General features: G+C 46.4%; 3 protein-coding genes across 3 annotated transcripts; all 3 read left to right on the plus strand.

Annotated features, from left to right (window-relative positions):
- The first annotated feature begins 2,606 nt into the window (after positions 1 to 2,606).
- LOC146358070 (olfactory receptor 9I1-like) lies at positions 2,607 to 3,557 on the plus strand. Its single transcript, XM_084855034.1, has one exon. It carries the CDS (start codon positions 2,607 to 2,609, stop codon positions 3,555 to 3,557), a length of 951 nt encoding a protein of 316 aa, XP_084711160.1.
- Positions 3,558 to 9,655: 6,098 nt separating this feature from the next.
- LOC146358071 (olfactory receptor 5AP2-like) lies at positions 9,656 to 10,456 on the plus strand. Its single transcript, XM_084855043.1, has one exon. The coding sequence runs from the start codon at positions 9,656 to 9,658 to the stop codon at positions 10,454 to 10,456; it is 801 nt and encodes a 266-aa protein (XP_084711169.1).
- A 7,165-nt stretch (positions 10,457 to 17,621) lies between these two features.
- On the plus strand, positions 17,622 to 18,572 carry LOC146358072 (olfactory receptor 9I1-like). The gene has a single exon (XM_084855057.1). It carries the CDS (start codon positions 17,622 to 17,624, stop codon positions 18,570 to 18,572), a length of 951 nt encoding a protein of 316 aa, XP_084711183.1.
- The last annotated feature ends 2,630 nt before the right edge of the window (positions 18,573 to 21,202 follow it).

The raw sequence follows: 21,202 nt of genomic DNA on the forward strand, positions 1-21,202 counted from the left end.
GTACTAAATAAATAGGTGGGGTATTTCCAGTCATAACTTAAGAGTTATCCAGTCTCCATAGGAGGAAGATAGTCTGGCAAGGACAGAGTCTCAGTTCCGCTCTAGCTCAGTCTTCTTCTAGACCCTTATGGCTAAAGAAAGGGTTTATATACTTTAGTTCCCAAGATGACCAATAGATTTCCACCATGGTAATTGAGGTGAGCCATGTAATGTTGCATCATATTCAGGATACCACACTGGGCTAGAACAAGCCACTGCATTAGGATCCTGTGATTGGGCCTTTGCTGGGGAGTGGTAGTCAAGCGATATTACTCTTTCCCAAGGGTGACAGGTGTTCAGGGGTGAGGTTGCCCTTGCCCAAGGGCAGGTGTCCTTCTCTGGCTAACCCATGACTAAGTGACTGTCTGTCTTTAGCTAACATATGGTGATTGGATCCTATCAGCTGAGGGCTGGGGCCTTGTCCTTGGTTTTCTGATGCAACATCTGTCCTAACTTAAATCATCCTCTGTGTTTTATATGTTGCCAGAATACTGTGAGTTACATGAGTGCACTCTGTTACAAAGCAAGCAAATACTAGGCTGATCAAAGCTCATATTGCAGGCCAGTATAATCCTCAGACTCGATCCCTACACCAATACCATCCCTAGGAACTATTACGCATTTGCTTTCTCATGAACCATCAAGCTATTTTTGAGTGTGGCATACATAGCAAAGAGGCCAAGGAATCCCATCTTCCCTATTAGCACAGACTATAGAGGACCATAAGTTTCAACAGATACTGTACAGTGCCACAGTGTGATTTAGAACCCTGATCCTCCAGGGCTCTAATTCACTTGGGGAGCCCCAACAAGTAGAAAAACCTCTCCACTGCAGAAGTTTACCTTCCTTTAATGAAGGTAATGAAGCCAGTGATGGGGATGTGACGGGTTCTTCTTCATCCCTCCACCCACCCTTTGTGATGTTGTGAAGGTTTGAGGCCTACAGAGCCAAGGGGAAATAAGGTCAGGCGGAGAGGCCTTGAGTTCTCTGTTGGGAGGAGGTAACCCTGAGAGGAGTAGCTTCAGTTCTCCAGTTGTCAGTTTCATTTCTCCACTGTTATGCAGAGCTCAGTGCAAAAGCTGCCTATGCACCAAAAGCATATGACTAAGGAAAAACATCTCTGAGGAAGCCAGATGCTGGGTGGCTGAACCCTGGCTCTTGCATTTTTGGCAGCCTCCAACCTGAGGTGAGGAGCTGCCAGGGAAAGCTTTCCATGGTGGCTGTCTGTGTGTGTGTGGAGATCCATGATCGGACCTCCTCTGAGATCGGAACTCTGTCTCTGGCCTTGGAGTTGGGGATCCAAAGCATCCTGTGGCACCCCAGACATTGTGTAGGGGGGCATAGGGTCCTAACAGTGCAATTCTATGCATGTGTAGTCACAGTAAGACCCACAGAGTTTAATAGGATTGCAGCCTTAATTGTTTATGGATGCTGAAGACGATTGTAAAGTCTGGAGTGGAGGAAGAGCTCTCCCAAGGACTCTTGGGCTTATGCGCCAAGGGAAGGTTTCCAGTGGACTAATAAGCACCACCCCCATGTCTTTAAAACACACAAACACTTGCAGCCTTTAGAATCAGTGTGTGCACTATATGAGGAAAACTCTGCTTGATCACAGGCATGGCTGAGACTGTGCAAGCAGGTACTATATATATTGAATTCTATGTCTAAGTTTCCTAGAGGAAGGAAGAGTCTTCTGCTTGTAAGAAGTGTGGTTGGTGCTATTACTGGAAAGATGCCCCCATATTTAGTGCTTTCTTTTTCTTTTTAAAAGATCCATTTTAATGAATATTGAATGGCTTGATATGATCAATTTGTTAATGAACAGGTATGGGTGATCACTCCATCTAAATCTTTGACCTGAAAACATTTTTTAAAAACCTTTTAAAAAGTTGTGCATGCATGTGTGTTTTTACAAAATATATGCTTCATAAAATCAGGCTTAGAGTGATGCAAGTAATTAAGCAACATGAAAAATGGTTCTAAAATGTCTGTTTCCAAACCATAGAAATGAAATAAAATTAGTTAAGTGTTTACAAAAAAAATCTGTTCCCAATGCAGTTGTGAGCGACCTTGGTCTTTCACTGTGATTTTGGAACTATTGCTTTATTGACAGACCCATGCCTAGGGATGTTGGAGAAATCTGCAATGGAATCAAATGAGTTAGGATTTTAATGAATCTGACCTGTTGATTCCTCAGCAGACCAGCTTTTCCCCAATTGGGTGATTCCATGGACTTGGGACTGTTTTTCTAACTCTCTGGAATTTTGTGCGAATTTCGTAATTAAAAAAAAAGCAAAAGCAAAAAAATCTGGCTGAAAATATGCATTTTCCCATGGGCTAAAGTGTGACAATGCGCATTAGGGGGGATTTGCTCATTCTCGCAAGCACAAATTTCTGCAACTGCACATTTGTGCAAATTTGGAAAGTCAAAAATTATCAGATTCTGTCAATGAGTGGACGATGGAACTTAAGGTGTCTAAAAATCTGCGAAACACAGACGGAAAGGATTTTACCCATTCCCTTATTTTAGCTCTTGTTCCTGATTGAAGCTTAATCCTACTGGAAGAATGCCAGAGGCGAACAGGACCGAAGTGTCTGAGTTCATTCTCTTAGGATTCTCAGATCATTCTGAAGTGGAGATACCCTTGTTTTTCCTTTTTCTACTGTTTTACCTCCTGACCCTGGCAGGAAATCTGGGTATGATTGTGCTGATCCAGACAGATTCCCTCCTGCAGTCTCCAATGTATTTTTTCCTCAGCAACTTGTCCTTTGTTGACATCTGTTATTCCTCCTCCATCGTGCCCAGGATGCTGTACGACCTGCTTGCCACCAGGAAGGTAATTTCATACACCGCCTGTGCAACCCAGCTGTGGCTCTTCACCTTCTATGCCACAACAGAGTGCTATCTTTTGGCCGCCATGGCTTATGATCGTTTTGTTGCCATTTGCAACCCGCTGTTTTATCCTGTTGCTATGGCCAGAAAGGTCTGTCTACAGCTTGTGGCTGGATGCTACTTGGTGGGGCTTGTGACTGCCTTTGTCCATACCATTGGGACCTTTAGGCTGTCTTTCTGTGGCTCCAATGAAGTCAGCTCCTTTTTCTGTGACATTCCCCCTATGCTACGGCTCTCCTGCGCAGATAACTATGTTTCCATGGTGGTACTCTTTTCCTTCTCCACTTTTGTTGTGGTAGGGAATGCAGTAATTGTGATTGTCTCCTACATTTATATCATTTCCACCATTTTGAAGATGCGCTCATCCAGTGGGAGGCTTAAGACCTTCTCAACCTGTGCCTCTCACCTGACTGCCATTGTACTGTACTATGGGACTTTGTCTTTCATGTATGTGCAACCTGGAGGCCTTGAGTTAGCGGAGCAGGACAAAATAGTATCTGTCTTCTACACCATTGTGATCCCCATGCTGAACCCTGTCATCTATAGTCTGAGGAATGAGGAGGTGAAAAAAGCCCTGAAGAAAAGACTAAGCAAGAAAGTCTTTCTTCAGCAGCCAGAGTTGTGAGGTTTTCACCTGGTGGTGCCAATTGTAACAATATTGTCGAGTGCTGCACCTTTGGCCTCACACAGCCTAAGCAAAGACAATGTATTTCCTGTATTTTACCAACTCTACAACAATCTCAGACTTCAACAATTGTCAAAATTTTAGAATTCATATCTGCCTTTTTGAAAACTGAATATCTTCAAGCATTGCTTTTCAGTTTGGAGTTTGAGGGCTTCTTTGGAAAAAAATGTTAAGTCTTTATGTGATTGGTAAGTCAATAATGTCAGGCATCAACTTGCCAGATTGAATACCTTTATGTCTTTTAAAACTCTGCAAATTCAACAGTCTGTATAAATGGAACTATTGGGCAAAAGATGAATTATTTATGAATTGTAACATTTTCAAACAAGCTTTAAGTTAGAAATTGTGTGAGAACTGCCTCCTCCCTTCATTTCAGCTCAAATGGTAATGTCTGCGAAGCGTAATCTCTTGGCTGTGTTACATGGTGCTCAGGTAACCTGGCGAATACTGTCTTACACACCACTAGAAATAAATGTGAAAAATTAAAACCTAGCTCCAAAGCATCTTGTTGCTGTCGGGGCCAGCTGCAGGTTTTTGAGGGCCTTGAGCAAGGACCCCTCAGGAGGCCCGTCCCTCGGTGCGTCTCCCTCCTCACCACCCGTGTCACCAGCTGCTATTGCGCTCATCCTCTCTCTTTCTCATCCCTGCTGCACTTGCTTGCCAGGCAGAGCGCACGGAAGCCATGGCATCTACTGGTGCTCCTGCTCACCACCACCGTTGCCTGGGTCAGAGGGCGAGGCAGACGAAAAGCAGGCTGCAGTGGTGAAGGGGGAGAAGCAACCCCAGGATGCCCTTTTCAGTGGGCCCCTGCTGCGATGTGGCCCTTGGGAGGTGCCCAGCCTTGCCTACCCTTGAGCTGGCCCTGGTCCTTGTCGTCGTCATTCATTCATTCATTCATTCATTGACATACTTGTTTATTTACTTACGTACCTACAAAGCTATCAATGTACATGGCACTTTCCAGCGGCAGCAGGAAAATAGGCATAAAAATAACTAGTGCTGTGCCAAATCCTGCCCCCTATTTTCCAGAACTTTTTCTCTCCCTGCAAAAGAAGCATTGTTTTCTCTGCTGCGGAGTGAGGCACAGTTTCCACATACTGTTTTAAGTGTAGGCAATTCTTGAGGGGTCTTCTTTCTAATTTTTATTTTTATTTTTATTTTTTTTAAAAAACACCCCCTGCACTTGCAGGAGCCCAGGACTCTTCTCCAGCCTGGCAGTTCTGTCTGAACTCTCAGGCAACCATGTGACCTCACCCTCTCCAATAGGCATTCAGTAAGAACCCCAGTTGGAGAAGAGTCCTGGGCTCCTGCAAGTGCAGGCAGTGTTTTGTTTTTTAAATAAAAAATAGAAGACCCCCTCAAGAATTGTCTACACTTAAAACGGTATGTGGAAACCCTGTCCTCCTCCCCCAGGGGAAAATTCTCTGAAATTCTCACCTCCCAGCCTCTTTCACCTCTTTCAATTTTCAATGCTGAAAACTGAAGAATTGAAATTTTCAGCACAGTACTAACCATAACATATTGTTTCCTTCCCTGAGAGACAGGGAGAGTAGGAACTGGGGAGGCAAAGGAAAAAAGAAGACTGGTCAATGCGATCATATCATGCCAGTACTTTTCCATCTGCACTGTCTGCCAGTCCATGTCCGGGCCAGATTCAAAGTGCTGGTATTAACATTCAAAACACTAAATTGCTTGGGGCCAGGTTACCTGAATGATCGTCTCCTCTCATATTAACTTGCCTAGACCGTAAGATCATCTTCAGCGCCACATCTCCAGGAGCCCCTGCCACAGGAAGTAAGGTGGGTGGCTACCAGGAACAGTGCCTTTTCTGCTGTGGCACCCCAGTTGTGGAATGAGCTTCCCTGAGAGGTTTGCCTGGTGCCTACATAGTGCTTTTTCAAGTGCCAGGGAAGACCATTTTATTACCCAATGCATTAGGGTGCAATGCTATGGACATAGATGTTAGCCTCTGAACTCAGAGGCAGGCGACTATCCTATGCAGGGCAGCTGGAGCACAGGGGCGATCTTCTCCTCTGTACTGTGGCCATCCTGCATTTTTGGCTAGACGCATGATTTTGTGCATCGAGCCGGGGACTTTAGAGTGGGAGAGGGGGTCTTTGCGGCACATAGGAAGCCTCGTAAAGAGGCTTATGTGGTCTCCTCCCCTCCCTGTCCCTGGGACAACCCTCTTTTCACCCTCTCAGTGCTCTGTTACCAAACATGGAGATGGGGAAGAACCGTGCTAGCTACAAGGGGGAGGGGGCAAAGGGCACAGCTTCTTGGAGCTGAGCTTGGCGCCAAGGCTCTCACCTTGGGTCCCAGAAACTGAAGAATCCTATGGCCCTCTAGACAGTGCCTTGTGGCCATAGGATTGCCCCCTTTGTTCTGTTGTTTTAAATCTGTCACCGTATTTTAAATCTCTGCATTGCTGCTCGGTTTTATTTTTATTTTTACTTTTGTACTGTAGTTTTAAACTTTTAATTTTTTATAATGTATCTTATGCTGTATTTTGTGGTTTTAATTGTTGCGAATCATCAGAGAGCTTGAGCTATTGGGTGGTCTAGAAATGTAATACATAAAATAAAATAAACAGATGAATGTGAGCAGATGCAATTATCCTGCCCTATCCTGGCCCTCAGCAGGTTTGATGATGGTGCTGAGAATTCTGTTAGTGAGTGGAGTTTCCACTTTACCCTTAAATCAGCACTTACCACAGGCACAAACAAATGCATACTGTTTATACCAGTCTCACAGACCTACACATCCCAGGGTCCTCTAGGGAAACAAATTACTATTAATATGGTATACCTGTGGTGGAGATTTGCACATTACATTTGACCAGGTATAGTGGGCAGCCCCGTCCATGGCTAACAGCAATTCTGATGCAACGAGTCCAAACACTGATATTGATGGTGCTATGAGTTCCCATTACACGCCCTTCTAAGTCCTATTCAAAATAACCACTTTGATGTTGTGAAACTTTGCTTAAGTGGATGTGGTATGTCTCCCTTGCCCAACGCTATACCTATGGTCAACCAGTCATGCGACTGCTGCAATACACACCCAGCTCCTCTCATGGACCTGATGAAGCCACCTTCTGAAATTTAGTAGTGACTGGGAAAATGGCATTGAAGCAGAAGCAGTCAGACACTCACATTGTGCTCAGGTGGAAAACAGGTATCCCACCCTCACCTGCAGAGTGTTGTTCCCTTGACAGAGTAAATTCAACCCAAGTAAATTCAACTCCTTCCCCAACTCCTTCTTGTTGGGGAAGGAGCACAATGAATTGCATATAGGAAATAGCTGGGTAATGTTGAGGTGTGAGTGTGGGTGGATAATGAGAGATGTCTGTTTCCTAATAGAGACCTGCTACAAGGAGAATCAGTGTCACATGGCACAGACAAAATCCAAACCTCCTAAATTCCATTAGTGCAGAGTAACACTAATCCTCCTTTTTTGGGGGGGGGGGTTGTATTCACGATCAGAAACAGATTGGAATATACATATAGCGTGCATATATACGTATATTTCAATGCCTTTTTATATGCCAATCTTTATAGTCCTTCCACCATTGTGAATATTCCCCTGACATGGTACTTATTCAGTTATTTTGAGCATAGCTCTCTCCTTGCTCATTTATTTATTTAAATGTTTATGTGCCACATTCTGAATATGGATTGTGATAACATCAGAACAGCTCTACAACAGATAGCTATAAAACACCGGCTAGAATTCTGTCACTGAAAACGACGCAGTGATGCAAATGACGGATCAGCCCATAGTCAGCTTCTGATTCTGCCTTTCCAAACCTTTGTCTTACACTCACTGATTTTATAAATCAATCACTTGCTCTGCCTAACCGTGGCCCCTTGGATGGAGGCTAGAAAGTTGTGCTCAACATTGCCTTCTGTTGCTAGTCCTCTATGTCTCTAGATATGGCAAGACAGATTTTAATGAGTTCCAGAGAGAATGTATAAGGTCATGAAGTCCCGAAGGACTTGCAAAGCCCAATACAACACCCATGTCACTCCCATTTCCTTTTTATATTTAGCATCAAGCATCTAAAAGTGAAATATTAGGACAATAAACTTAGACAATACAACCCACAAAGGCATAATAGCCAGGGTGGTGTAGTGGTGAGAGTGTTGGACTGGGAGCCGGGAGGTTTGGGTTCTAGTCCCTGGTCAGCCATGGAAGCTCACTGGGTGACTTAGGACCAGTCACAGACTCTCAGCCCAACCTACCTCACAGAGTTGTTGTTATTTTTATTTCATTCTCTTTTTCTAGGTTTTGTAATGTTTTCAATTGGTTTTGTTTTGTAAAGATTCACAATAAAAGATTAATTGAAAACAAACAAACCCCTACCTCAAGAGTTGTTATTGTGAGGATAAAATGGAGAGAAGGAGGATAATGTAATCTGTCTTGAGTTCCTTGCAAGAGGAAAATTAGGATATAAATTCAATGAAAGAATGAATGAATGAATGAATGAATGGTACGAGAGAAGAATAATTGTGAGGCCATCTACCTGTGTATTGTTTTACATCATGGACATCGCTGCCAAAGCCAGAAGTCTATGCTTGGCTTTTGGCCTAGTGTTTGCGCTGTTTATCCCTTGGTTTAGCAAGTAACTAAAGGCAAGGCACTGCTCACAGGCCTTTGTTGAGCCCTCCTAGCTTTTCTGAGAGCTTAACAAGTGATCAGTATTTTCTGAGCTGTGTGGTTACAGGCTTTGAGTTTCTAAGAATAAGCATAGTGCAGGAGGGCATGGAACAATAGTCACACTTCCCTTTGGTAGAAATGCTGTTGGAAAATAGCTAACAAGGAACTGTGCATAGCTGAACTCCAGTTGGGAATGAGTGGATCAAGGCATTTTAAAAGAATGGAGCACCAAGATGAGAACCTGGAGAGAAATTCTTGCTTTGTCATCAGATGATCTCCTGTTAAATCAACCAAAAGTGTACTGAAGAAAACATACTGTAATTTCAGTGCACAGAGCCAGCCCTACCATTAGGCAGAGTAAAGCATCCGCCACAGGCAGCAGTTGTTGAAGGGTGGGGACTGGCAGCGAGGTGCTAGAAGAAAGAGCTGTGTGCATACTATTCAGCTTGTCCTGTGTCTCCTCAACTCAAATGATATCTGATGTTGGTTCATGGCCTTCATTTTTTCTGGATCCCTATTCTCCAATCCTATATACGAATAGTGAATCCATTCTCCAAGTGCTGATCCTTCTGTAGCTAAAACAGTACCATCAATTCCCGAGAGGGAGGTATCAGCCCGCTTGGGGGATCCCTAAGGTTTGCAGAAGTACAAAACACTTTAGGGAAAAAAACCTAATGGGGTGGGGGGAGAAAGCCCCCAAAGAGCCCAATGACCATGCTCACATACTGCTCAGCATCTGTTGCAAGATGGGTGGGGATGGGAACAAAAAATAGGAGGGGACAATAGACACATAATGGACACATTGTTTCCAACAGATTTTCCTAATATCATGCATTTTAACGTTATTTTCACTAGTATACACATTTTTGTATGCTTTTTTTTTTTTAAAGAGAAATGCACTTGGAAAAATGTGAATTTCAAATACGGGTCGCGTATTTGTCCAAAAGTGTGGAATTAATTAAGTTCACATTGAAATGGGAACTGAGTTAATTTCTCCCCCCTCCCTCATCATAAGCCCTCCAAGTGGAAAATTACAGCCGTCATTCCCTTGGTTCCTCCCCCAACTCAATCAGCCCCTCAGCCCAGAGGAGCACTCTTGAAGCTGAGTTTCTCAGGACCCATTATCAGGACACAGAGCTAAACAGAGACAGTTTAGCCAGACTCAGAAACTGAATACTTGCAAGGAGGTCACAGGGAATGCCCTCCAAAAGCAATGGAAGCCGACACCCATTAAATTCTGTGGATTTGATATCAGGACCTGAAATTAAGGAAGGGGAGGACTTGAACATCTCTTTGCTGTTCACCTAAACAAGTTCATGTACTGCAATATTTTCCTGATATTTCAGGAGGAGAAAAATGCACACGGTGAGGAAAGGGGCATGGAGAATTACACCACAATGACCGAGTTCATTCTGCGTGGACTGATGGATCTGCCAGAGCTGCAGATTCCCCTCTTTGTGATCTTCCTAGGGATCTACGCTGTCAGCTTGGTGGGAAAACTGGGGATGATTGTGTTAATTGGAACCAGCTCTCAGCTTCACACCCCCATGTACTTTTTCCTTTGTCCTTTGTCCTTTGTTGACTTCTGCTACTCCACTGTCATCACGCCTAAGATGCTGGTGAACTTTGTCGCTGGCACTAACAGCATCTCATTCCATGGATGTGCCACGCAATTCTACTTCTTTGGTTCATTTGCGGGCATTGAGGGATTCCTTTTGGCAGTGATGGCCTATGACAGATACAACGCCATCTGTAACCCACTCCTCTACTGGGTTATGATGTCTTGGAAGGTCTGTACCTCCTTGGTAATTGCCTCATTCCTAGCTGGGTTCATAAATGCAACTATACACACCTATTTCACATTCCACCTACAGTTCTGTGACTCCAACGTCATCAACCATTTCTTCTGTGACACTCCCCCTCTCCTAGCACTCTCTTGCTCCGACGTACACATCAACCTGATCATCATTTCTATTTTTCCCATTTTCATTGAATTAAGCTGTCTCATTACAATCCTCACCTCCTGCGTTCATACTTTCTCCGCCATCTTACATATCCGCTCTCCTGAGGGGAGGCGCAGGACCTTCTCTACCTGTGCATCCCACTTATTGGGAGTCACAATATTCTTTGCAGCTATCCTGTTCATGTATTTGAGTCCCAGCTCCAGCCAATCTGTGTAGAACAGTAGCTATCAGTAGCATTTCAGACAGATGCCTCAGACGGATACCATGGCCTATGATATTGAAAGTTGCTGAGAGATCCAGTGGAACCAACAGGGACACACTCCCCCTGTCCATTTCCTGGTGTAGTAGAATGCCCACCAAGGTGACCAAAGCAGCCCTGACCAAAGCCAAATCCAGGCCTGAGGCCAGATTGAAAGGAATCTAAATAATCCACCTCATCTAGAAACCCCTTGCAGCTGAGAAGCCACCACATGCTGTAGCATCTTGCCCTAGAACCGAATATTGGGGATGGTAAAAAACTATCCATTACAGTAGGGTTCAGGGAGGGCTTTTACCAACGGAGTTCTTACCACGGGTTCTTTCAGGCAAAATAGAATCACACCTTGCCATGAACAGGTGTTTGCCACTGCCCTCACCCTCTTGGCCAGTCTCCCTGCCCACAGCCACGTCTATGAGCCAGGAAGGGCAAAGGTCCAGCACACAAGTGGTAGCCCCCCCCCCCCCGGATCCTGTCCATGCCCTTGGGCTGTACAAACTGAAAAGTATCCACTATAGCTGGACAAGCAGGGGACAAAGTTGCGTCCACCAGACCTGTATCAACTAGGCTATCCAAGTTGGCACAGAAATAAGCAATTTTGTCTGCAAGGTGTCACACAAATTAGTCATAATGGGCTATCAAGCCGTCCACATTTTCATCTCATGGCCCAGAGTGTAATAGGCCTTTGACCACTTAAAAAGCTGCATTGGATGACTCTGTGCAGATGCAGTGGTAGCAGCAAAGTATAATTTCTTTGCCCTTCTCACTGCCCTGAAGTAGGCTTTCAAATGAGCCCTATGCCAGGTTTGGTCAGATTCTGTCAAAGTTTTCCAACAACAGCATTATAGTCACAGTTCCATTCGTTTCATCACCCCAGCTCTCTGGAAAGACCAGGGAGGTCATTGGCTCCACTCAGCAAGACAGAATGCTCAGGAGTGATTGTGTCAACCACCTGGTCCATTGCCCCATTCCAGAGATCAACCAGACCTTTGACAGAATTGCCTGCCAAAATAATAGGAAAATCCCCAAGACCTGTTAGAAAACCATCCGGACCCAGCAGTCTCCTCTGGCGGAGCATTATGATCGCCCGCCCACCCCTGCAGAGGCTCTGAGTCTCAGTAAGTCCAGCATAGGACATCTAAAAACTTTGGACATTATCCACTGTCATTCTTAATTACTGGTTCCATTTTATTAATTCTGTAATAACCTTTGGTTAAATAACAAATCAGTTGTTGTTGTTGTAAACCTTCATACTCAGTCATGTCCTTTTATTCTCCCAGATAAAGGTAGATGTTTTCCCCCTTGGCTTCATTCAATTAATAAAAATATAAAGTCTGCCCTTAAGTGCAGGGTTGGTTTTCACAAATTTCCAGCACATGGGTGTCAACTCTGCTGATAAGCAGTCATGCAGCCAGCTAGGTAATTTTTAAGATTGTCCACGGACCCTCTGCTTCACTTTGGAGGCCACTTTGGAGCTTCTGAAGCAGCCCTGCTTTGCTTCAGACTGATTTGGACCCCACCTGCTTCGCTTCGGATTCCGATCCGAAGCGAGTTTCAGATATCTGAATCATTTGGATTTGACTTTTTCCCATTGACTTGCATTGGAAAATAGAAATGGCTATATCTTTTTCAGTTTTCATGATAAAGACATGAAATATGGGGGATCTATCAGGCCCCTTGGAGGGGATGCCACCTGTCAAATTGCAGACAGTTTGGCCCAGTAGTTTCTGTGCTAGGTGGAGTTAAAATATGATTTTTTCCCCAACAAAAACTCTCAAAGCAAAGAGCTATAACTTTTCACTGTTTCCACAGAAGTGCATGAAATCTGGGCACGTGGCAGCCTCCATGGAAGTGACGGAACCTGCCAAACATCAGACAGTTTGGCCCAGTAATTTTTGCACTAGGCACAGATACAATGTGCTGTTCTCAGAAACTCAACCCAAAGGCATGAAGGGATAATCAGAGAAGTCAGGTGTTTAAGCAGCAATTAGGAGGAGGTCATTATCCCTAATCTCTGCATGAGGTTTCTTTGAAGTGCAAACCCCTCTCCCCTAGTCCTACTTTGCTACTCGGCTTCACAGTGGATGACTTCAGGCTCTCTTTGGCTGAATGGCATACACATTACCTGGGAATACACATTACCTGGACATAACGTCCATCAATGGACTGCCATCTTGCGCTACAGAAGGAGATGCTGCTCCTTTGGCAAGAGTGCTGCTGTTGCTGCCTACACCAGCCTCCTCAAACAGTGACCTTTGGGCACTGCGACTGGCCTCCTCACTCCGCTGCCCTACACAAGGACGGACTATCCAGACTGGGGGCGTCCCAGCTTGGCTACCAGTGCTGCTGGTCCCACCAGCACCTCGCCCACCTCTGCCCCTGCCAAGGCCCCAAAGATGGCTCATATTGGGCTTGCTTTGCCACACAGTGTAGAAGAAAACTTAAATAATATGTGTGGCGTAGCGCTTTGCCCACTGTTTTTTGAAATGTGGACTGTGTAGTGCTTCACTACAACTGCTTGCTTGTCCACAACACAAACACACATGCGCACGCGCACACGCACACGAGCAAAAGAAATGCAAACACTGAACTACCTACAAGCAAAATGAGGGGAAGGACTATCTATAATCCTAACAGAAGAGAAAAGGGTTTTTAATAGGGCTGTGCACGGACCCCCGCTCCACTTCGGATGCCACTACAGATCCTCTGAAGCGATCCCTATCTGCCTCAGACTGACTTGGACCCCCTCTGCTTCGATTAGGATCCGAGATGTGGATATCCGAATCACCTGTTTTTGGCGTTTTCCCATTGACTTCCATGGGAAAACACCAACAGTCATGAAGTTTTCAGTTTTTATGATGCAGGCATGAAATTTGGGAACTTCGCCGCCGCCCTGGAAAGGAGCCCACCTGCCAAATCTCAGGTGGTTTGGCACAGTGGTTTTTGTGCTAAGTGGAGTTAAATTTGGATGTTTCCCACAAAAATTCTCAAAGCAAAGAGTTATACCTTTTCCCTGTGTGCACAGACATGCATGAAACCTTGGCCCCTCCCAGCCCCCCTTGTGGGCAGCCCACCCTCCAAACTTCAGTCAGTTTGGCCCAGTGGCTTTGGTATTAGGTGCAGGTGAAATTTGATATTCACAGAAACTCAGACCAAACTTAGAAGCGATAGTGTGTTGAAGCGGAGGTCACTGTTCCTAATCTCTGCTGCAGGTTTCTTTGAAGTGCCAAACAACCCTTATGCAGAAGAATCACCAGCTCAGCCTCTCTTTGGCTGAATACACACATTACCTGGCAGGCAGGATGCAAGAGATTTTTTTTAAAGAAATCTGCTTTTCTTTATTTCTAGCACACACTAAATTAGTATTTTGTATGTATGCTATATTTTAATGTTTGAGGACCCCCCCCCCCATTTCAAACAGGTTTAAATTAAAAACCTGATTCTAGGGAACCGAAGGAACTGGGAGTGTCGCAAGGGCACATAATTATCCAGTTTATGCAGTTGGTGATCTCCGATAACCTCAGGCTCTCAGTGGTCTTCTGACAGAGGCAGGGAGACACAGCAACTCTGCCAGGCAGGACCTGCGGTAGTTCTACAGCTACTACATGCCAACGAGTGTTTCTGTAGGGCAGAGCTGCCTGGGGAGCAGCCATGGACCTTGGGAATAGTTACACACTGGTTTTCTCAATACAGGATCTACAAAAGAACGAACGAACGAACGAACGAAAGAAAGAAAGAAAGAAAGAAAGGGGAATGAATGGACCAAAGTGCAATGCCTTGCCCACTAGGGCTAGGGATGTACAAAAGTCACTTACCTTTTCGTGGAATCTTTCGTGGAGGAGGGGGAGGCGCTCCATCCCTCCCCCCGGAATCCTTGACGGGGGAGGAGGCAATCCGGTCCTCCCCCCCGGAATCCTCGACGGCCGGCTCTGGGCTGTCCGCCCAGACGGGCTGCTGCGGACGCAAATGGTGGCCGCCATAGCAGCCACCATTTGCGTCCAGCCAGGCAGCTGTGATAGGCTATGTAAGAATTTACGTAGCCTATCACGGCTAACCCCCCCCCAAACCAAGCGTACGCAAATGGCGGCTATAGAGGCTGCCATTTGCGTTCCCTATTTTTCGCCGATTTGTCTTATGTAAATATTTACGTAAGATAAATCGGCGAAAAATAGGGAACGCAAATGGCGGCCTCTGTAGCCGCCGCCATTTGTGTACGCTTGTTTTTTGGGGGGGGGTTAGTCGTGATAGGCTACGTAAATTCTTATGTAGCCTATCACAGCTGCAAGGATGGCAATGGCGGTGGCAGCAGCCCAGCTGCGGCCGGCCAGGAGACCAGCTGCTGCTGGCGGAGCCGCCGCCAGAGCCGCTGCCGCCGCCAGAGCCACCACTACCGCCGCCGCCAGAGCCGCCACCGCCGGAGCTTTCACCGCCGCCGGAGCCACCGCCGCTGGAACGGCCGCCGCTGGAGCCGCCGCATCCGCCCCAGGTAAGTGCCGTCCCGGGGGGATTCCGTGGGGGGAGGGGGGGCAGGAGGCTGTTCCGCCACGGATTTCAGGGGGCCGAATGCACTGGCATTTGGCCTCACTAAAATCCGTGGCGGAATTCTCCGCCATCCCTAACTAGGGCATATTGTGTAGGGAAGAGCGGCCTGGGGCTGCAAACCATACAACACCGGGGCATATGCTCTAGGGAAGAGCAGCCTGTGGCCAGAACGGCAGATACAAACTGAGTCAAGCCCACCAAGAGGGCATATTCCTTTCTAGGGGATGGCTGTGAGGGGTGACTTCCTCCCTGAGGCTAACCGCAACAGCAAATGAAAGACAGATACAGAAAGAAAAGTCCAAACAGACCAGGGGACAGGGGGAAGGGAGTAACAATGCATCACTCATCGGGCCTTGACACTGGAGATTGTGCCGCACCCTCGTGCTGAGGACACGAGACACCTCTGACGTGTCATCCACCTTCCTGGAAAAGAGATCCAGCCATGCCAGGAGGGCACAATGTTTGGACACCAGTGATGACAGCTGCCTTGACTGAGGCACATGGCTGCCAGGGAGAGAGACAGACCCGTGAGTGCAGCGGGGTGCGCATAAGCAAGAGGCCCATGGCATCAAAGCCACCAAGCCCAGCTATTCCACCAGGGCATGGGGCCCAGGCCATGGGGCAACCTGGTTGATCCTGGAGGCAGGCAGGCAGGCAGAGGCTGATGGAAGCAGGTCGGCGGAGGCAGGCACAGGCTGACAGAGGCAGGCAGGCTGAGGCTGGTGAATGGAGGCTGGCAGAGGCAGGCCAAGGCTGACAGAGGCAGGCTGGCTGAGACAGGCACAGGCTGGAGGAGGCAGGCCAGTGGTGGCAGCCACAGGCTGGCAGAGGCTGGAGGATGCAGGTGCAAGCTGACAGTGGCTGGCTTAATGGACTACCCACTCCTGACCTGTGCAGGTAGTGACAAGGAACATCCATGGGAGGGCAATTGTGGGGGTGGGGGAAAACAGTGCCAGACTCTGTGACTGCACTGACTACAAGGGAGGGAATGGAAGAGATTAAAATACAGTGGACATGTATAAGTACACTTGAAATCCTTTAACAAACGTCCATGGGAGGGCAATTCTGGTGCCAGTGAGGCAGTGGAGGAAAACAATGCCGGACTGTATGACCGCTACTGGGCAATAAATAACGATATGGGAGAGGAGATGTGCTGCAAGCAGCCGCTGTACTGCAAGCTACAATAGCATCATTGCATGAAATGGAAAACATCTCATTACTGCTTCTTGGGAAAGAGACATACGTAATGAAAGATCTAGACAGAAAAAAAGAAGGAAAGACAAAATGAAAAAGAAGAACAGAGGGTGGCAGAGAACCCATGGATGCAGCACATTGCACACATACAGCCCATGACATCAATGCCTCCAAGCAGGGTTTAGGATATATGGGGCTTCTGCTTTACTGAGTAAGACTACTGGTCCACTTAACCCAGTCCTGGATATTATGACTTGCGGTTGTCAAGTTTTGATGTTTTAAAAAACCCTGGATAGGGCCTGAGGAAGAGTCCTCTGAGTCAGGGGGCAGATTCCAGAGTGGATGAAGTGTGGAGCTAGTGGGCAAAGCTCAGATTTGTGGGCTGTGATGCAGAGCGCAGTGCAAAACTTGTCTATGCATCGGAAGTGTATGACTAAAGAAAAGCACCGCTGAGGAGGCCAGGTGCTGGGTGGCTTTTTCTGGCAGCCTCCGACCTCAGGTGAGGAGGTCCCATGGAAAGCTTTCCAGGGCGACTGTGTGTGTGTGTGTGTGGGGGGAGATCCATGATTGGACCTCCTCTGAGGTCAGAACTCTGTCTCTGGCCTTGGAGTTCGGGATCCAAAGCATCCTGTGGCACCCCAGACGCTGTGTAGGGGGACCTAGAATGGCAACAGTGTAATCCTATGCACGTCTAGTCACAGTAAGGCCCACGGAGTTTAATGGGATTGCAGCCTTAATTGTTTATGGATGCTGAAGATGATTGTAAATCCTGGAGTGGAGGAAGGGCTCTCCCAAGGACTCTTGGGTTTGTGCACCAAGGGAAGGTTTCCAGTGGACTAACAAGCACCCCCCCCCATGTCTTTAAAACACACAAACACTTGCAGCCTTAGAATCAGTGCACTATATGAGGAAAATTCTGCTTGATCACAGGCATGGCTGAGACTGTGCAAGCAGGTACTGTATATATTGAATTCTATGTCTACGTTTCCTAGACTGAGGAAGGGTCTTCTGCTTGCACGAAGGGTAGTTGCTAATACTGGAAAGATGCCCCCATATTTAGCGCTTTCATTTTCTTTTTTAAAGATCCATTTTAATGAATATTGAATGGCTCTATATGATCAATTGGTCAATGAACAGGTCTGGCTGATCACTCCATCTAAATCCTTAACCTTAAAACATTTTTTTAAAAAAAACATGCATGTGTCCATGCATGTGGGTTTTTACTAAATGTACGCTACATAAAATCAGCCTTGGAGTGATGCAAGTAATTAAGTAACATGAACAATGGTTTCAGAATACCTGTCTGGAAACCATAGAAATGAAAAGGATTTTACCCATTCCCTCATTTTAGCTCTTGTTCCTGACTTGAAGGTTAATCCTAGTGGAAGAATGCCAGAGGCCAACAGGACCGAAGTGTCTGAGTTCATTCTCTTAGGTTTCTCAGATCATTCTGAAGTGGAGATACCCTTGTTTTTCCTCTTCCTACTGATTTACCTCCTGACCCTGACAGGAAATCTGGGTATGATTGTGCTGATCCAGACAGATTCCCTCCTGCAGTCTCCAATGTATTTTTTCCTCAGCAACTTGTCCTTCATTGACATCTGCTGTTCCTCCATTGTCACCCCCAGGATGCTGTGTGACCTGCTTGCCACCAGGAAGGTAATTTCATACACCGCCTGTGCAACCCAGCTGTGGCTCTTCACCTTCTATGCCACAACAGAGTGCTATCTTCTGGCCGCCATGGCTTATGATCGTTTTGTTGCCATTTGCAACCCGCTGTTTTATCCTGTTGCTATGGCCAGAAAGGTCTGTCTACAGCTTGTGGCTGGATGCTACTTGTTGGGGCTTGTGACTGCCTTTGCCCTTACCATTGGGACCTTTAGGCTGTCTTTCTGTGGCTCCAATGAAGTCAGCTCCTTTTTCTGTGACATCCCCCCTTTGCTACGTCTCTCCTGCTCAGATAACTATGTTTCCATGGTGGTACTCTTTGTCCTCTCCACTTTTGCTGTGGTAGGGAATGCAGTGATTGTGCTTGTCTCTTACACTTATATCATTTCCACCATCTTGAAGATGCGCTCAACCAGAGGGAGGCTTAAGACCTTCTCAACCTGTGCCTCACACATGACTGCCATTGTACTATACTATGGTTCCTTGACCTTTATGTATGTGCAACCTGGAGGCCTGGAGGCAGTGGAGCAGGACAAAATAGTATCTGTCTTCTACACCATTGTGATCCCCATGCTGAACCCCTTCATCTATAGTCTGAGGAATGAGGAGGTGAAAAAAGCCCTGAAGAAAAGACTAATCAAGAGAGTCTTCCGTCAGCAGCCAGAGTTGTGAGGTTTTCACCTGGTTGTGCCAATTGTAACAACATTGTCAAGTGCTGCACCTTTGGCCTCACCCAGCCTAAGCAAGGGAAATGTATTTCCTGTATTTTACCAACTACAACAATCTCTCAGACTTCAACAATTGTCAACATTTTAGAATTCAATCTGCCCTTTTGAAAAGTGGTTATCTTCAAACATTGCTTTTCGGTTTGGAGTTTGAGGGCTTATTCGGTTTGGAGTTTGAGGGAGTTTGAGGGCTTAAGAAGATTTGAAAAGAAAATCTTCTTAAGTCTTTATGTGAATGTTAACGTCAAGCATCACCTTGCCAGATTAAATACCTCTATGGCTTTTAAAACTCTGCAAATTCAATAGTCTTCACAGGCCCTTCTCCGTGGGCCCCTGCCAAAGGAAGTGAGGTGGGTGGCTACTAGGAGGAGGGTTTTTTTTCTGCTGTGGCACCCCGGCTGTGGAATGAGCTCCCTGGTGAGGTTCGCCTGGCACCTACATTGTATTCTTTCCGGCGCCAGGTGAAGACCTTTTTATTTTCCCAGGCACTTTAGCATTTTAGCTCTTTAGACTTCTACCATTGCTGTTTTAAATCTCTATTTTAAATCCATGCACTGCTGCTAGGTTTTATTCTGGTTTTATTCTGGTTGTATTGTTTACTGTGGTTTTAATGTTTTATATACTTTGTATTGTTTTATTGTGTGCTCTTTTAATTTTTGTGAACCGCCCAGAGAGCTTTGGCTATTGGGCAGTATAAAAATGAAATGAATAAACAAACAAACAAACAGTCTGTATGAATGGAAATATTGGGGAAAAGATTAATTATATATGACTTTATTTATTTATTTATTTATTTACAATATTTATATACAGCTCCTCATCAGAAGATTTCAGAGCGGTGAACAACATGATAAAAGAATAAAACAATGGTTAAAAGAGTTAAAACATTTTTTTTTAAAAAAAGACAAACCCCAGCAAAGTGGAGTATAACAAACCACAGCTGGTCATGCAAGGAAGGCCTCTTGAAAGAACAACGTCTTCAGGAGGCGCCGGAAGGAACACAATATTGGTGTCTGCCTGACCTCTAAAGGTAGGAAATTCCAAAGAAAGGGGGCTACCACACTGAAGGCTCTTTTCCTGGTAGACTCCAACCAGGCCATGGGTCCATGTGGAACCACCAGGAACATGCCCTTGATGACCTCAATGACCGGGCAGGTTGGTAAGGAAGGGAGCGCTCTCTCAGGTATCCTGGTCCCAAGTTGTTTAGGGCTTTGTACACTAGTACTAATACCTGAAACCTGGCCCAGTAGCTAATAGGCAGCCAGTGCAGTTCCCTCAGCAAAGGCGTTACACGCTGAAAAGGGGCAGCTCCCGACAACAGCCGAGCTGCTGCATTCTGCACTAGCTCCAGCTTCCAGACCAGCCTTAAGGGCAGCCCCACATAGAGCACATTGCAGTAATCCAGTCTTGAGGTTACTAATGCCTGTACCACCGTGGTCAAGCTATCCCTGTCCAGGAGAGGCCGTAGCTGGCAAACCAGCCGAAGCTGGTAAAAGGCACTCCGAGCAGCCGCAACCACTCGGGCCTCCAGTGACAAAGATGGATCTAGGAATACCCCCAGACTATGGACCTGATCTTTCAGAGGGAGTGCAACCCCATCCAGAACAGGCAATGAGCCTATTACCCGGACCTGGGAAGCACTCACCCACAGGGCTTCCATCTTGCCAGGATTCAGCTTCAGTTTATTGGCCCACATCCAGCCCATTACTGAGTCTAGGCACTGATTCAGGACTTGCACAGCCTCTCCTGATTCAGATGTCACAGGGAGATAGAGCTGCATGTCATCAGCATACTGATGGCATTTAGCTCCAGATCCCCTAATGACCGCTCCCAGTGGCTTCATATAGATGTTAAACAACACTGGGGACAAGATGGTACCCTGCGGCACCCCATAGCTCAATTGCCAGGGGGCAGAGGAATAGTCACCTAATGTTACTTTCTGAAATCGGCCCCGTAGGTAGGACTGGAACCACTGTGCACAGTGCCGCCAATATCCATCCCATGGAGTCAATCCAGGAGGATACCACGGTTGATGGTATCAAAAGCCGATGAGATATCGAGCAGAATTAACAGGGTTGCACTCCCCCTGTCCCTCTCTGTAACATTTTGTGTTGTAACATTTTGAATTGTAATATTTTCAAAGAAGGTTTAAGTTAGAAATTGTGTGAGAACTGCCCCCTCCCCTTCATTTCAGCTCAAATGGTAATGTCTGCGAAGCGTAATCTCTTGGCTGTGTTACATGGCGCTCAGGTAACCTGGCGAATACCGTCTTACACACCACTAGAAATAAATGTGAAAAATTAAAACCTAGCTCCAAAGCATCTTGTTGCTGTCGGGGCCAGCTGCAGGTTTTTGAGGGCCTTGAGCAAGGCACCCTCAGGAGGCCCGTCCCTCGGTGCGTCTCCCTCCTCACCACCCGTGTCACCAGCTGCTATTGCGCTCATCCTCTCTCTTTCTCATCCGTGCTGCACTTGCTTGCCAGGCAGAGCGCACGGAAGCCATGGCATCTACTGGTGCTCCTGTGTCAGGGTGGACACTGAGCCCATAGAATCCCAGAATAGTTCTGATGCTGAGGAA

The sequence above is a fragment of the Heloderma suspectum genome, chromosome 1 (genome assembly GCF_057233095.1).
Source record: "Heloderma suspectum isolate Gila_16-S chromosome 1, 16-S_ref, whole genome shotgun sequence".
NCBI lineage: Eukaryota > Metazoa > Chordata > Lepidosauria > Squamata > Helodermatidae > Heloderma > Heloderma suspectum.

Coding starts and splice junctions, on each gene's coding strand:
- LOC146358070 (XM_084855034.1), top strand. CDS start 2,607: ATGCCAGAGGCGAACAGGACCGAAGTGTCTGAGTTCATTCTCTTAGGA.
- LOC146358071 (XM_084855043.1), top strand. CDS start 9,656: ATGGAGAATTACACCACAATGACCGAGTTCATTCTGCGTGGACTGATG.
- LOC146358072 (XM_084855057.1), top strand. CDS start 17,622: ATGCCAGAGGCCAACAGGACCGAAGTGTCTGAGTTCATTCTCTTAGGT.